The sequence below is a fragment of the Borostomias antarcticus genome, assembly GCF_949987555.1.
Source record: "Borostomias antarcticus genome assembly, chromosome: 6".
NCBI lineage: Eukaryota > Metazoa > Chordata > Actinopteri > Stomiiformes > Stomiidae > Borostomias > Borostomias antarcticus.
The window spans coordinates 32,022,935-32,037,934 of NC_140239.1; the positions used below are offsets into that span (position 1 = coordinate 32,022,935).

At 48.8% G+C, this 15,000-nt stretch overlaps 1 protein-coding gene across 4 annotated transcripts in view; it reads right to left on the reverse strand.

Moving 5' to 3' along the window:
- The window catches only part of enpp1 (ectonucleotide pyrophosphatase/phosphodiesterase 1), a 33,593-nt gene that overhangs the window by 16,765 nt on the left and 1,828 nt on the right, over positions 1 to 15,000 (reverse strand). For 3 of the 4 annotated variants that reach the window (XR_014630493.1, XM_084439764.1, XM_084439765.1), the window contains exons 2-10: positions 13,478 to 13,553; positions 13,072 to 13,197; positions 10,120 to 10,245; positions 6,655 to 6,718; positions 5,193 to 5,290; positions 5,024 to 5,103; positions 4,230 to 4,349; positions 580 to 689; positions 101 to 166 (exon numbers count right to left, since the gene is read on the reverse strand). Coding sequence is in view for 3 of the 4 variants with exons in the window: in XM_084439764.1 (XP_084295890.1) it covers positions 101 to 166; positions 580 to 689; positions 4,230 to 4,349; positions 5,024 to 5,103; positions 5,193 to 5,290; positions 6,655 to 6,718; positions 10,120 to 10,245; positions 13,072 to 13,197; positions 13,478 to 13,553 (866 nt within the window). In the remaining variant the exon portion in view is untranslated. Of the gene's footprint in view, positions 1 to 100; positions 167 to 579; positions 690 to 4,229; positions 4,350 to 5,023; positions 5,104 to 5,192; positions 5,291 to 5,390; positions 6,629 to 6,654; positions 6,719 to 10,119; positions 10,246 to 13,071; positions 13,198 to 13,477; positions 13,554 to 15,000 lie in introns of those variants that run through there. The other variant, XM_084439766.1, reaches the window with a different exon arrangement.

Here is a 15,000-nt window from a genome sequence, read left to right on the forward strand (position 1 = left end):
TGCTTGAATGAGACTTGGTACAGAGGTACAGTAAGAATGTCAGAATGCACTAGAACGTGATGATGATCAAGTATATTTGTGAGGAGCAGAACTTGAGTACCTTTCTCCCTCTGGCAGACTGAGCCATTCAAACAGGGTGGAGATCCTCTTCTCAAAGGGGATGGAGCTGGAGGAACACATCTCTTTTATTTTGGGGGAATTCCAACCGATGGTTAAAACAAAATACTCGTACTGTATCAACAACTACGTTAGACTTTCCTACTGACCACAAAACAAAGATTAAATGGACTGCACTTATATAGCGCTTTTCCACCTTAGCGGCACTCAAAGCGCTTTACAATGACCTCTCATTCACCCATTCACACACACATTCATACACCAATGGCGGTAGCTGCCATGCAAGGTGCTAACCTGCTCATTGGGAGCAATTTGGGTTTAGGTGTCTTGCTCAAGGACACTTCGACATGTGGACAGTCGGAGCCGGGATTCGAACCACTGACCCTTCGATCACTGACCCACCCGCTCTACCAACTGAGCTACAGCCGCCCCTCCTTAAAGAAGGAGTACAGTCTTATTTACCTGTCATATTTCCTGTAGATGTTAGGGAAGCTGCCCTTGACCGCGACGTCAGAGCCGGGCCAGAAGAAGGTGGCTGACCTCAGCTTGTTGTACATGGCAGTGAGCCAGATCTGATGAGGGGGGACAGAGGTGCAGTACGTTAAGGTCAAAGGTCAAAAACAGACCCAGGTCACAGCATAGAAATGGCATTTGTCTTTGATCCATTACTGGGAAAGGTTTGTACCATACAGGCCAAGCAAGGCTGATCACATGATGATGTGGGTAAAGTCATGTAATCAATAATGCAATATGAGTGTGTGATATCCTTCCACACATGATGTAATATCTTGATCAGGAGCAGATTCCTCTGTGTTTGGTTTAGTTTCATCGATTAAACATCATGAAGACAAAGTGTTTTAGCACACATCTCATTTAGGGGGTAATGGGACAAGTCTTTTCTTTCAGGGTTTCAGACTTGATGTCCCCGGACACAAGTTGACCTCCGCTCTGCCCATGTCCGAAATGCCTGCTACCTGCTATTTAGTATGCGAGAAGTAGCATGCTACTTCAAAACTGTGCCTGCTAATCTCTGTCTGTCACAGAGATGAGCGGCGTCTTTTCAGGGGCCTCCCAAGAAACGAGATCCAGACGGTAAACAAGCAAACCCCACGCTTGAGCAAGCTGCCATTTTGTGGAGGCAGAATCTATCATTATTTCCAGGGGCCTATTATGAGGAGCTGAACACCCCCCAACACCTCCTCTAGTCTGAGACTGACTGAACACCCCCCAACACCTCCTCTAGTCTGAGACTGACTGAACACCCCCCAACACCTCCTCTAGTCTCAGACTGACTGAACACCCCCCAACACCTCCTCTAGTCTGAGACTGACTGAACACCCCCCAACACCTCCTCTAGTCTGAGACTGACTGAACACCCCCAACACCTCCTCTAGTCTAAGACTGACTGAACACCCCTCAACACCTCCTCTAGTCTAAGACTGACTGAACACCCCGAACACCTCCTCTAGTCTCAGATACGACTGACTGAACACCCCCCAACACCTCCTCTAGTCTAAGACTGACTGAACACCCCTCAACACCTCCTCTAGTCTAAGACTGACTGAACACCCCCCAACACCTCCTCTAGTCTGACACTGACTGAACACCCCCCAACACCTCCTCTAGTCTAAGACTGACTGAACACCCCCCAACACCTCCTCTAGTCTGACACTGACTGAACACCCCCCCAACACCTCCTCTAGTCTCAGACTGACTGAACACCCCCCAACACCTCCTCTAGTCTCAGACTGACTGAACACCCCCCAACACCTCCTCTAGTCTCAGATACGACTGACTGAACACCCCCCAACACCTCCTCTAGTCTCAGACTGACTGAACACCCCCCCAACACCTCCTCTAGTCTCAGACTGACTGAACACCCCCCAACACCTCCTCTAGTCTGAGACTGACTGAACACCCCCCAACACCTCCTCTAGTCTCAGACTGACTAAACACCCCCCAACACCTCCTCTAGTCTGAGATACGACTGACTGAACACCCCCCAACACCTCCTCTAGTCTCAGACTGACTGAACACCCCCCAACACCTCCTCTAGTCTAAGACTGACTGAACACCCCCCAACACCTCCTCTAGTCTGAGACTGACTGAACACCCCCCAACACCTCCTCTAGTCTCAGACTGACTAAACACCCCCCAACACCTCCTCTAGTCTGAGACTGACTGAACACCCCCCAACACCTCCTCTAGTCTCAGACTGACTGAACACCCCCCAACACCTCCTCTAGTCTAAGACTGACTGAACACCCCTCAACACCTCCTCTAGTCTAAGACTGACTGAACACCCCCCAACACCTCCTCTAGTCTCAGACTGACTGAACACCCCCCAACACCTCCTCTAGTCTCAGACTGACTGAACACCCCCCAACACCTCCTCTAGTCTAAGACTGACTGAACACCCCTCAACACCTCCTCTAGTCTAAGACTGACTGAACACCCCCCAACACCTCCTCTAGTCTAAGACTGACTGAACACCCCTCAACACCTCCTCTAGTCTAAGACTGACTGAACACCCCCCAACACCTCCTCTAGTCTGAGATACGACTGACTGAACACCCCCCAACACCTCCTCTAGTCTAAGACTGACTGAACACCCCCCAACACCTCCTCTAGTCTAAGACTGACCGAACACCCCCCAACACCTCCTCTAGTCTCAGATACGACTGACTGAACACACCCCAACACCTCCTCTAGTCTAAGCCTGACTGAACACCCCTTAACACCTCCTCTAGTCTAAGACTGACTGAACACCCCCCAACACCTCCTCTAGTCTGAGATACGACTGAACACCCCCCAACACCTCCTCTAGTCTAAGACTGACTGAACACCCCCCAACACCTCCTCTAGTCTGAGATACGACTGACTGAACACCCCCCAACACCTCCTCTAGTCTGAGACTGACTGAACACCCCCAACACCTCCTCTAGTCTCAGACTGACTGAACACCCCCCAACACCTCCTCTAGTCTGAGACTGACTGAACACCCCCAACTCCTCCTCTAATCTAAGACTGACTGAACACCCCCCAACACCTCCTCTAGTCTGAGACTGACTGAACACCCCCCAACACCTCCTCTAGTCTCAGACTGACTGAACACCCCCCAACACTTCCTCTAGTCTGAGATACGACTGAACACCCCCCAACACCTCCTCTAATCTAAGACTGACTGAACACCCCCAACACCTCCTCTAGTCTGAGATACGACTGACTGAACACCCCCCAACACCTCCTCTAGTCTGAGATACGACTGACTGAACACCCCCCAACACCTCCTCTAGTCTGAGATACGAATGACTGAACACCCCCCAACACCTCCTCTAGTCTGAGATACGACTGACTGAACACCCCCCAACACCTCCTCTAGTCTCAGATACGACTGACTGAACACCCCCCAACACCTCCTCTAGTCTGAGACTGACTGAACACCCCCCAACACCTCCTCTAGTCTAAAACTGACTGAACACCCCCCAACACCTCCTCTAGTCTCAGATACGACTGACTGAACACCCAAAGAGGGAGTATCCTGGATCTGTGTTTGGACAGTGAGAACAGACAGAACGCCATCTGGATGGACGCGGCAGCGTTTCAGCCCTGAGCGGAGCTGGGAAGCTGAGGGAGGATGTTTTTCCTCATCCACTGTTCCGTCGTGGTTAAAGGTAATTTTCTAAAGGTCTAATTGTGGCTTCTTCCAAAGAAACACAGAATTGTCCGAAGGGAATCTAAGCTGCACTCTTTCGGTCCAACTCAACTCTGTTGAATGATGAGTTGTGCACTTTGGACGGTTCGGGAACTTGGCCTAAAATAGTTGAGGTGATGTCATAATTTTGTAGGCTGAAAGGTTAGAACTGACACCACATGGTTCAGAGTCCAAAATCCTCCAAACCCAATCCTCCTAACCCTTACTCCCAGAGTATGTTTTGTTCTAAATGATCAAATCCAGCATGCAGAGCAGAGTGTGAACTCCATAGAGAGAGCGATAGCCCCCCTGACAGAGCAGAGTGTGAGCTCCAGTAGAGAGAGCGCTAGCCCCCCTGACAGAGCAGAGTGTGAGCTCCAGTAGAGAGAGCGCTAGCCCCCCTGACAGAGTCACTCACCGGCTCCCCTTGGTACCATGAGGGGTTGAACTTTTCTGCAGATCTCAGACTGAAGGTGGCATTTCGGGTCACATCGTACATTTTGTTGTCCACGATTCCATGAGACTCAGGATAGAGGCCCTGCAATGAAGAGTAACACACACGCACACACACACACACACACACACACACACACACACACAGACATTGCAGAGACAGACAGCCACAAGTTCACCCACTGCGTGTTGTAAGAGAAGTGTGGTCACTGGCCTCTAATTGGAGGCTTTGGGATAAACTGGTGAAGTCACAGTGACGGCCTAGAGCACCTCATCCCTCTGGTCTCTCCTCACCAGCGTGGGGAGACCAGCACACCACCAGAGGTGTCACAGCGTGGGGAGACCAGCACACCACCAGAGGTGTCACATCGTCATCTACTACTGCGGCATTCTAACTGTGCTACAAGTCGCCACACTGGAATGAAAGGTAACACACACACACAGACCCCCAGATATAAGAACCACTGCTGAGGGAACCTGATGGATGTTGCATGTCGTTTTATATGTTGTGATGTGTCAATGTGTGCTGTTTTTAACTGTCTTATATCTAACCTTGTTTTATTTCCAGCCCCCTAACCCCCTTCCCTCAAGAGACTTTTGCTTTTTGCCTTTTTTCCGCCTTTGTAAATAAGAACTTGTTCTTAAATGCTTGCCTGGTTAAATAAAGGTTAAATAAAAGAATTAAAAAATGATGGGACTTCAAACGAACAGACCGTTTGTGTTCCTCAGCTCTTGGCTGGTGGAGCGAACCAGACTTACGGTCACGAGGGTGTAGTGATTGGGGAAGGTCTTGGTGGGGTAGGCAGGCCTCATGTACGGGGTTGACGTACCACAGTCTCCTGGGAAACCGGGTGGGGGAATCAGAACCAGCTCAAAGCCCAACAAACAGGATCAACGACCGGAAACAACCGTGTTTCTGGAGACTTACGTAGTTTGCTGATGACTGGGAGGAGGCCGCCGTAGGCCTTCAAGTACCCCGCCCGGAACCCATCCATAGACACCAGGATCAGGGGAGGTCTGGAAAACCTGAGAGATGAGCAGAGAGACGCGGGGGTGATGAGCTGCGTGGAGAGAGACCCACGAGGGAACAGAAGAAGGCCAAGGGGAAACGTGACACCTCTCTCACTGTGGCTCAGCAGAGATGGGACAGGAGATCATTACGGTGGTGGCGCTGTGTGGGAAGCACAAAGCCGCTCATTGACCAGAGTAACGTCAACGGAGGAGAGGGAGGCGGGACTCAGCCCGCGGTCTAACGAGGAACAGGACAGGAAGCAGACGTTGGCCTGGGATGAATCAAAGGATTGTGGGTAACTTAGGGTTTCCCCTTTCCCTGAATAGAGACACGTTTCTCATCCAGACAACGCTGGCTTCTCTCTCTTTTCCTCCCACAGACAGTGGAGTTACAGCTAAGCTGGGTGAGTTATTTCAGGCCCTCTGTGGTTGAGTAACAGGGGTATTAAAACGGTGCACAGATCAGGACAGAGAGGGGTATTAGAGGGGTATTCCATAGGAGATTCCTCATGTGCTTGCCTGTAAAGTCTAACCACTCATAAAACTCAAGTTACTGCCAAAAGAAATCCCAAACAAGAAAACACATGTGGACTGACCAAACAAGAAACCACATGTGGACTGACCAAACAAGGAAACACATGTGGACTGACCAAACAAGAAAACACATGTGGACTGACCAAACAAGAAAACACATGTGGACTGACCAAACAAGAAAACACATGTGGACTGACCAAACAAGAAAACACATGTGGACTGACCAAACAAGAAAACACATGTGGACTGACCAAACAAGAAAACACATGTGGACTGACGTAGATCATTCTGGAAAGACTTCAACTCAAAATGGCTTCAAGAGAAACACACTGTTTACATTTTCACTGCCACACCCTAGGTGTTTATGAGTATTTGTGAGCGCAGACACACACACACACGCACACACTCGCACGCACGCACACACACACACACACACACACACACACACACACACACTCAGACATGTGTCTACTCAGCTCCATTATCCAAATGTTCATGACAGTAATTTTCTCAGTCTCAGTCATAAAAGTCTCAGTCTCAGTCATAACGCCCAGAGTAATGTGTTAATCGTGGTTTTCTGTTTATATACAGAATAGCAAACTACCACAACATTACGCCTCAACACAGTGCATTTCTATCAGTGTGTGTCTGTACTCACAGGACAGTGTATTCTCATTTTATATTAAAAACATTATAGGGTTGCTCTTAATTAACTTGCCAAGTAAAATAAAGTTTGATGATGATGAAGATGATGATTATATTCAGAGCCACTGAAAGACTTTCTGAACCTCTTTGGTTTCAATGAGAAAATTCTGTCCAGACATTACGGTAAAAGACTACATTACCCAGCCGGACATTGTGGAGTTTTGATGTCCTCACACTCCTCTGCTAGCCAGGTCTTCTGGCCCACTGGAACAGATCACAAACACAGTACAGTATCGCTGATGTGTCTATAGAAAAGATCAAACCTACCCCTAACCTACCCCTAACCTACCCCGAACTCTACCCCTACCTCTAACCTACCCCGAACTCAACTCTACCCCTACCCCTAACCTACCCCTAACTCTACCCCTACCCCTAACAAATCTACCCTCATACAGTATACTCCTTTTTTATTCACACCCATGATAAAGATGAACAAAGAAATCCCTATAAAATGAATTATATACAGTTTGTCCTGAGGTATATTTTAGTTCAAAAATGCTGAAAAGTCCAAACCTAATACAATTGTTCAGAAAAACCTTTTTTTTTAATTAATAATATATTTTTTCCGCATAACACCTAGATCACAATTATTTACACCCCTAACTATTTTTTTTATATACAATCCAACAAAAAACAATCTTCATAAATATACAGTACAATTTTTTTGAAGCACTTTGGAAGGGGGGTTAGGGAACTTGGCCTAAAATAGTTGTCATCATTTTGTAGGCTGAAAGGTTAGAACTGACAGCATTTGGTTCAGAGTCCAAAATCCTGCCAGCCCAATCCTCCTAGCCCTAACTCCCAGACTAGAGTATGTTTTGTTCTAAAAGTTAAAATACATCATTGAAGATGAGTTTTCTAAGTTGATTCTGAGATGTTGAGATAACCATTATTGAAACTGGACTACAACAGTCCAAAGGCCATGTTTTTCCTAGCCTGAGCTGGCCCTAGAGATTGTGCATCTGCCAAGATGAATAAACGCAACACATACAGTATGAACACAAACCTGCCTGCTAGCTCAGTCCTGTCTGCTAGCTCAGTCCTGTCTGCTAGCTCAGTCCTGCCTGCTATGCTAGCTCAGTCCTGTCTGCTAGCTCAGTCCTGTCTGCTAGCTCAGTCCTGCCTGCTATGCTAGCTCAGTCCTGTCTGCTATGCTAGCTCAGTCCTGCCTGCTAGCTCAGTCCTGTCTGCTAGCTCAGTCCTGTCTGCTAGCTCAGTCCTGTCTGCTATGCTAGCTCAGTCCTGTCTGCTAGCTCAGTCCTGTCTGCTATGCTAGCTCAGTCCTGCCTGCTAGCTCAGTCCTGTCTGCTATGCTAGCTCAGTCCTGTCTGCTAGCTCAGTCCTGTCTGCTATGCTAGCTCAGTCCTGTCTGCTATGCTAGCTCAGTCCTGTCTGCTATGCTAGCTCAGTCCTGTCTGCTAGCTCAGTCCTGTCTGCTAGCTCAGTCCTGCCTGCTAGCTCAGTCCTGCCTGCTAGCTCAGTCCTGCCTGCTATGCTAGCTCAGTCCTGCCTGCTATGCTAGCTCAGTCCTGTCTGCTAGCTCAGTCCTGTCTGCTATGCTAGCTCAGTCCTGTCTGCTAGCTCAGTCCTGTCTGCTAGCTCAGTCCTGCCTGCTATGCTAGCTCAGTCCTGTCTGCTAGCTCAGTCCTGCCTGCTAGCTCAGTCCTGCCTGCTATGCTAGCTCAGTCCTGCTTGCTATGCTAGCTCAGTCCTGTCTGCTAGCTCAGTCCTGTCTGCTAGCTCAGTCCTATCTGCTAGCTCAGTCCTGCCTGCTATGCTAGCTCAGTCCTGTCTGCTAGCTCAGTCCTGTCTGCTAGCTCAGTCCTATCTGCTAGCTCAGTCCTGTCTGCTAGCTCAGTCCTGTCTGCTAGCTCAGTCCTGTCTGCTAGCTCAGACCTGTCTGCTAGCTCAGTCCTGTCTGCTATGCTAGCTCAGACCTGTCTGCTAGCTCAGTCCTGTCTGCTAGCTCAGTCCTGCCTGCTAGCTCAGTCCTGCCTGCTAGCTCAGTCCTGCCTGCTAGCTCAGTCCTGCCTGCTATGCTAGCTCAGTCCTGTCTGCTAGCTCAGTCCTGTCTGCTATGCTAGCTCAGTCCTGCCTGCTAGCTCAGTCCTGCCTGCTAGCTCAGTCCTGTCTGCTATGCTAGCTCAGTCCTGCCTGCTATGCTAGCTCAGTCATATCTGCTAGCTCAGTCCTGCCTGCTGAAGAAACACATTTTTCCATGGACAGATTTACTGTAGCTACTACAAACCTGAATTTCACTTGCATTTTTATAGCTATACGTAGCTATAGCTATAGCTAGCTCAGTTAAAATGGCGGCCTGTCAGAAAGACATTCGACTCATGTATTCCAGTTTCACAAATGTTTAGCATATAGCAACATCGGCCTCAGAATCAACTAAAGGCCTCAAAATTCACAAAACCCATCTTCAATCATGTCTTTTAACTTTTAGAACCAAACGTACCCATACTCTATTCTGGGAGTCACATGGTGCCAACGCTAACCTTTCAGCCTAGGGTTAGGGTTAGGGTTAACCCAACGCTAACCTTTCAGCCTACTAAGTGACGTCAGACCTCACCACTCTATGGGGCACCTTTGAAATACTGTGGTCAGCTACTATCACGGCGGAAGACAACTTCCTCAAAGCCTCAGACTAAAGGTTATTGACCTCTACAGATAAGGAAATAGATACTAAAAAATTATTTAGCTTTCCACTGTTCTGCTTTCCACTGTTGCGTGGAAACAGGAGCACCTGAGCTCAGTGATGAGTGTCAGAGCAAAGGGAAGTTATGTACATGCGATATTCTCATTGTTTTATTTTTAATACATTTGCAAAAATATCCCCAAAACTTTTTTTCACTTTCATTATGGGGTATTTTTTGAGTAAAAAATGAATTGACTTCATATTGTAATAAGGCTGTAACATAACAAAATGTGTAAAAAGTGAAGGGGTGTGAATACTTTACGGATGCACTGGAGAGGAATAAAGAGGAACAAAGTATGTACTGTAGTATAAATACAAAAAGGACATTTTAGTACATCCTAATACTCTGACACCTGGCACCCTTTATTCTAAAGATACTATTTAGGGCATTTCTGCTTTAATGGGATAGACAGTTGAAGGACAGACAGGAAAGGTGGGAGAGAGAAAGAGAGGAAGACATGAAGCAAAGGGCGTGGGCTGGATTTGAACCCACGCCGCTGCGGTAAGGACTAGCCTTTACATGGTACGCGCCCCAACCCATTGAGCTGATCTGGCACCTTTTTTTTTGTTGCCAAATCCAGTCGGAAGAACGGCGAAAATGTTTTTCCCTCTGAGAAACCCCGCTAGTGCATTCTCTTGTTCTTGTTTAATTGTTATTATTAAGTATATTTCTGCAATAACTGCTGTTATGACTGTTTATTCTACTAACGTTAACCTTTCTGCTCGTTGCTCCGTTGTGTTGTGCCAGTATTTCATTTTCACGCATGTGGGAACCAATCAGGGCAGAGCAGCAGAAGAGTCCCTGAACTCGTTGGAGATACGCGACGTCCAGACGGATCTGCAGGGGAAAAGTGAAAGAGCCTGGGTTCTAGGCCCGGTCTGGGTCTGGGTCGGGACCCGTTACCTTGGCACACGCCGTAGTAGTTGGGGCAGCAGTCCCCCGCGGCCTCACAGTCCTCAGCGCACGAGCACAGGCTGGACGACTGTCTCTGCTCTCCACAGCGGAATTTGGAGCAAGTCCAGAGATGACCTGGTGGGAAAAAACACAGTGTGAGGGAGGAGGAGGAGGAGTAGAGAGAGAGAGAGAGAGAGAGAGAGAGAGACAGAGAGAGAGAGAGAGAGACATAGAGAGAGAGACAGAGAGAGAAAGAGAGAGAAAGAGAGAGACAGAGAAATAGAGAGAGAGAGAGTACTGTACGGTATGCAAGAAAGTCACATGAGGACAAACTAGAGCTTTAGAGGACAGTCTCCTGCCTCCTGAGCTCTGCCACTGGGTCTCTCTCCTCCTGGTGTGAGAACAAGGTCACTGAGAGAAAAACAAACCTTCACAGCCTGGCTTTTTCACACGCTAGTACACACACTGAGGCTAGTACACACACTGAGGCTAGTACAGCACACTGAGGCTAGTACAGCACACTGAGGCTAGTACACACACTGAGGCTAGTACACACACTGAGGCTAGTACAGCACACTGAGGCCAAACACTAACCACGCTAGTACACACACTGAGGCTAGTACACACACTGAGGCCAAACACTAACCACGCTAGTACACACAATGAGGCTAGTACACACACTGAGGCCAAACACTAACCACGCTAGTACACACACTGAGGCTAGTACAGCACACTGAGGCTAGTACACACACTGAGGCTAGTACACACAATGAGGCTAGTACACACACTGAGGCTAGTACAGCACAATGAGGCTAGTACACACAATGAGGCTAGTACAGCACACTGAGGCTAGTACACACAATGAGGCTAGTACACACACTGAGGCCAAACACTAACCACGCTAGTACACACACTGAGGCTAGTACAGCACACTGAGGCTAGTACACACACTGAGGCTAGTACACACAATGAGGCTAGTACACACAATGAGGCTAGTACACACAATGAGGCTAGTACACACAATGAGGCTAGTACAGCACACTGAGGCTAGTACACACACTGAGGCTAGTACACACAATGAGGCTAGTACACACACTGAGGCCAAACACTAACCACGCTAGTACACACAATGAGGCTAGTACACACAATGAGGCTAGTACAGCACACTGAGGCTAGTACACACAATGAGGCTAGTACAGCACACTGAGGCTAGTACACACAATGAGGCTAGTACAGCACACTGAGGCTAGTACACACACTGAGGCCAGACACTAACCACACTAGTACACACACTGAGGCTAGTACACACACTGAGGCTAGTACAGCACACTGAGGCCAGACACTAACCACACTAGTACACACACTGAGACTAGTACACACACTGAGGCTAGTACAGCACACTGAGGCTAGTACAGCACACAGAGGCTAGTACAGCACACTGAGGCCAGACACTAACCACACTAGTACACACACTGAGGCTAGTACAGCACACAGAGGCTAGTACACACAATGAGGCTAGTACAGCACACTGAGGCTAGTACACACACTGAGGCTAGTACACACACTGAGGCTAGTACACACACTGAGGCTAGTACAGCCTGTGGTGAGAAGTGATACATACAGACCCACAGGGCATGTGGTGAGGAGTGATACATGTGTAGATACCACACAGCAGAAACTAGGAAACAGGAAACTACACAGCAGAGAATGCCACACCCAAGCAGGGGGCCCACTGCCCGCAGTGACCTGCTAGGGCCCCTTTCAAATGGAAGAGGGGTATTTTGGCTCTGTGGTTTCCAGGGGGTGCAGACACTGACAGCGGTGCCTCGAACCCATGGATGTATTAATAGAACTGGATAGGGTCACTCCATTCACTGACTGCTCGAAAAAGTGAAGCCCTATAGGACCGCGCCATCTTTGAAAAAAAAGCGTCATTGGTACCTTTGACATGCGCAGTCAAAGGTACCAATGACACATTTTTTTCAAAGATGGCGCAGTCCTGCCATATTGGTCAGTCTGACGTAATTAGGGGTGCGGATGTGGAAGTGCCCGTTGCCTTCAATGTTAAAATGTTCGCTGTAAAAACACCACTTCAAGAACCAAAATAGTCAAAATAACAGGCTGAATACACTATCAGGGTTACAAGGGTTACACTGCCGTTGTTTTCGTGTTTGGAAATACATGGGAGTGAATGCAGCTGACGGCTAACTGGCTCATTCACCTCCATGTATTTCAAAACGCGTCTGGTGTAGAGTTGCTGAGGTACATGAGGGGTGTGGCTGAAGGGGGACTCACTGGACTATGGGGACTCACTGGGCTATGGGGACTCACTGGGCTAGAGGGACTCACTGGGCTATGGGGACTCACTGGGCTATGGGGACTCACTGGGCTATGGGGACTCACTGGGCTATGGGGACTCACTGGGCTATGGGGACTCACTGGACTATGGGGACTCACTGGGCTATGGGGACTCACTGGGCTATGGGGACTCACTGGGCTATGGGGACTCACTGGGCTATGGGGACTCACTGGGCTATGGGGACTCACTGGGCTATGGGGACTCACTGGGCTATGGGGACTCACTGGACTATGGGGACTCACTGGGCTATGGGGACTCACTGGGCTTTGGGGACTTACTGGGCTATGGGGACTCACTGGGCTATGGGGACTCACTGGGCTAGGGGGACTCACTGGGCTATGGGGACTCACTGGGCTATGGGGACTCACTGGGCTATGGGGACTTACTGGGCTATGGGGCCCCGGTAGCTCAATGGGTTGGGGCGCTAACCATGTAAAGGCTAGTCCTTACCGCAGCGGCGTGGGTTTGAATCCGGCCCACGCCCTTTGCTGCATGTCTTCCTCTCTCTCTCTCTCTCTGTCTGTCCTTCCACTGTCCTATCCCTAATAAAGCAGAAATGCCCGAAAAAATATCTTTCACAAAAGACCTAAATCAAGACTTACTGGGCTGGACGCAGACCTCCTGGTAGTCCAGACAGCAGGTTCCCTGGTTCTCGCAGGCCGGGTCACAGTGGCACGCCGCCGTGGGCTCTCTGCTCCCCGACACACAGCGGCTCCTGCAGCTGGTCACTACGGGACCCCCGGGGGGTGAGGGAAGCACGGGGTGAGGCGCACGCAAACGCCTGATCACTTGGGATAGATCGGCACAGAAACGAGTCATTTAAGCCAGAGAGAGATGAATTAAACACATGGAACGTGGCGCACGGGTGGAGGAAGCAGAGAAGCAGACTGCTGAAACAGAGCATTTAGAGCTCGTCGAGACAACGTGTGTGTGTGTGAGTTGGGTTTGTTTCCCAGACCAGTGGCTGAACACACACTGTGATTAAGACAGCTGTTGTTTATAGGTCACCTTTTATATCACAGCGCGGCCTCAAGGCGAACACCACGGCCAGGATGAGGATGACCAGTAAGCAGAGCAGCAGCACCTGTAGGCAGGAAGGAACAAAGGGCAGAACTTTTATCTTTATGGTAAAAACTGTAAACAAACTTCAACTAAAACCAACTAAGAGCAGTTTGTCCATCGTCTTCCGCAGTCCATTATGTTACTGTAGGTCAAACGGCCTGATGAATCATCACTTTTCTGCTTTGCCTGCAACCTCTGTCCCTCCAAAACATCTCATCCCATCACGTTATGAGACCCTGCTCTCTAGTTACTAGTAAACCTGTTCTGCTTGTTTTGACAATACCGTCCTGAAGCCTTCATGCTTTTCTGCCCTCTGGAACTTGTGTGGTGGCGTTTTATTTGAGTAGAAGCGAGTTTAATGACTTTCCCATGCATTATTACAAAGACCATGGAGACTGCCAACTCCTGTCAGAGACCACGACGAGCCCTGAGGCTATTTAAGCTCCTTTAGCTCCTTTTAAACTCTTTGAGATGATGTTCTCCTCTTTCTCCCAAAAAGCTCGTGCCAACACCAAACACTAGGCCTACTTTGATAAAGACAAATGCTAAGGAAGAACAGTCGGTGTTCACATCCCTGCTTCCTGTCAAATGAAAGCAGGAGAGACAGTTTGAGCTCAGATTCACGGAGCTCTTTTTCCCAGGGAGAGATTCACGCTGGTGGCACCAGGGTTGTTATTAGAGGGGTGGTTCAAAAGCGTGGATCATGGAGGTTTAAACTAGGCCAGCTCATGCTGGAGAGGTGGGTATGCAGCTGTGAGCTGTCTCATCTCAGTCTGAGCCAGTCTCAGTACTGGTAATCAGGACACACTGAGATTAGCAGTAAGGTGTAATTGGCGCAGAACTCATTCAGTGTGGGTAGAGAAGTCTCTGTATAAAAAGATGCCACATGACCTCATACAGAAGTGAGAAAAGATTATGCTAATGAATATAATTCACTGTATTTGAGTGCCTGGTGCAGGTTAAGAACCGTCTGGCATTCTTCCATGGTTTATATGGAATGAGAATACACACCTCTGTGCAGTGTTTTTTTAGGGGGTGTGTTCAAACGAGAGACTTGGCGTGTGTCCTAGAGAACCCTGTGGGCAGTCGCTCTGAAGGTCAGGAAAGAAAACAGTCTGGTGGAAACCTACTGGTCAAACATCTGAGGACAGTGTGCATTATCAACCAGCCAGGTTTGACAACACTGGTGTGAGCCATTCACATCCCCTAGCAGTCAGCAGCTAGGTACATGTAGCTTCTTACAATGTGACCAGTTAGCTACTACAGCTGGACCAGGGATGTATTCATAGAACTGGACACAACTAGTCAGTTAGAGATCAGGTGGCCTCCTGACTCTGAGCTTGGCTGGATGTTTTATGACCTCCAATCATGACTAATTGTTGGGTAGACTACAATAGTAGCCTCGCGTCACCGGTCTCTCCTCGGGGAGAAGGGCCTGGTATCTATTTACTTCACTGCCTTAATCCCGC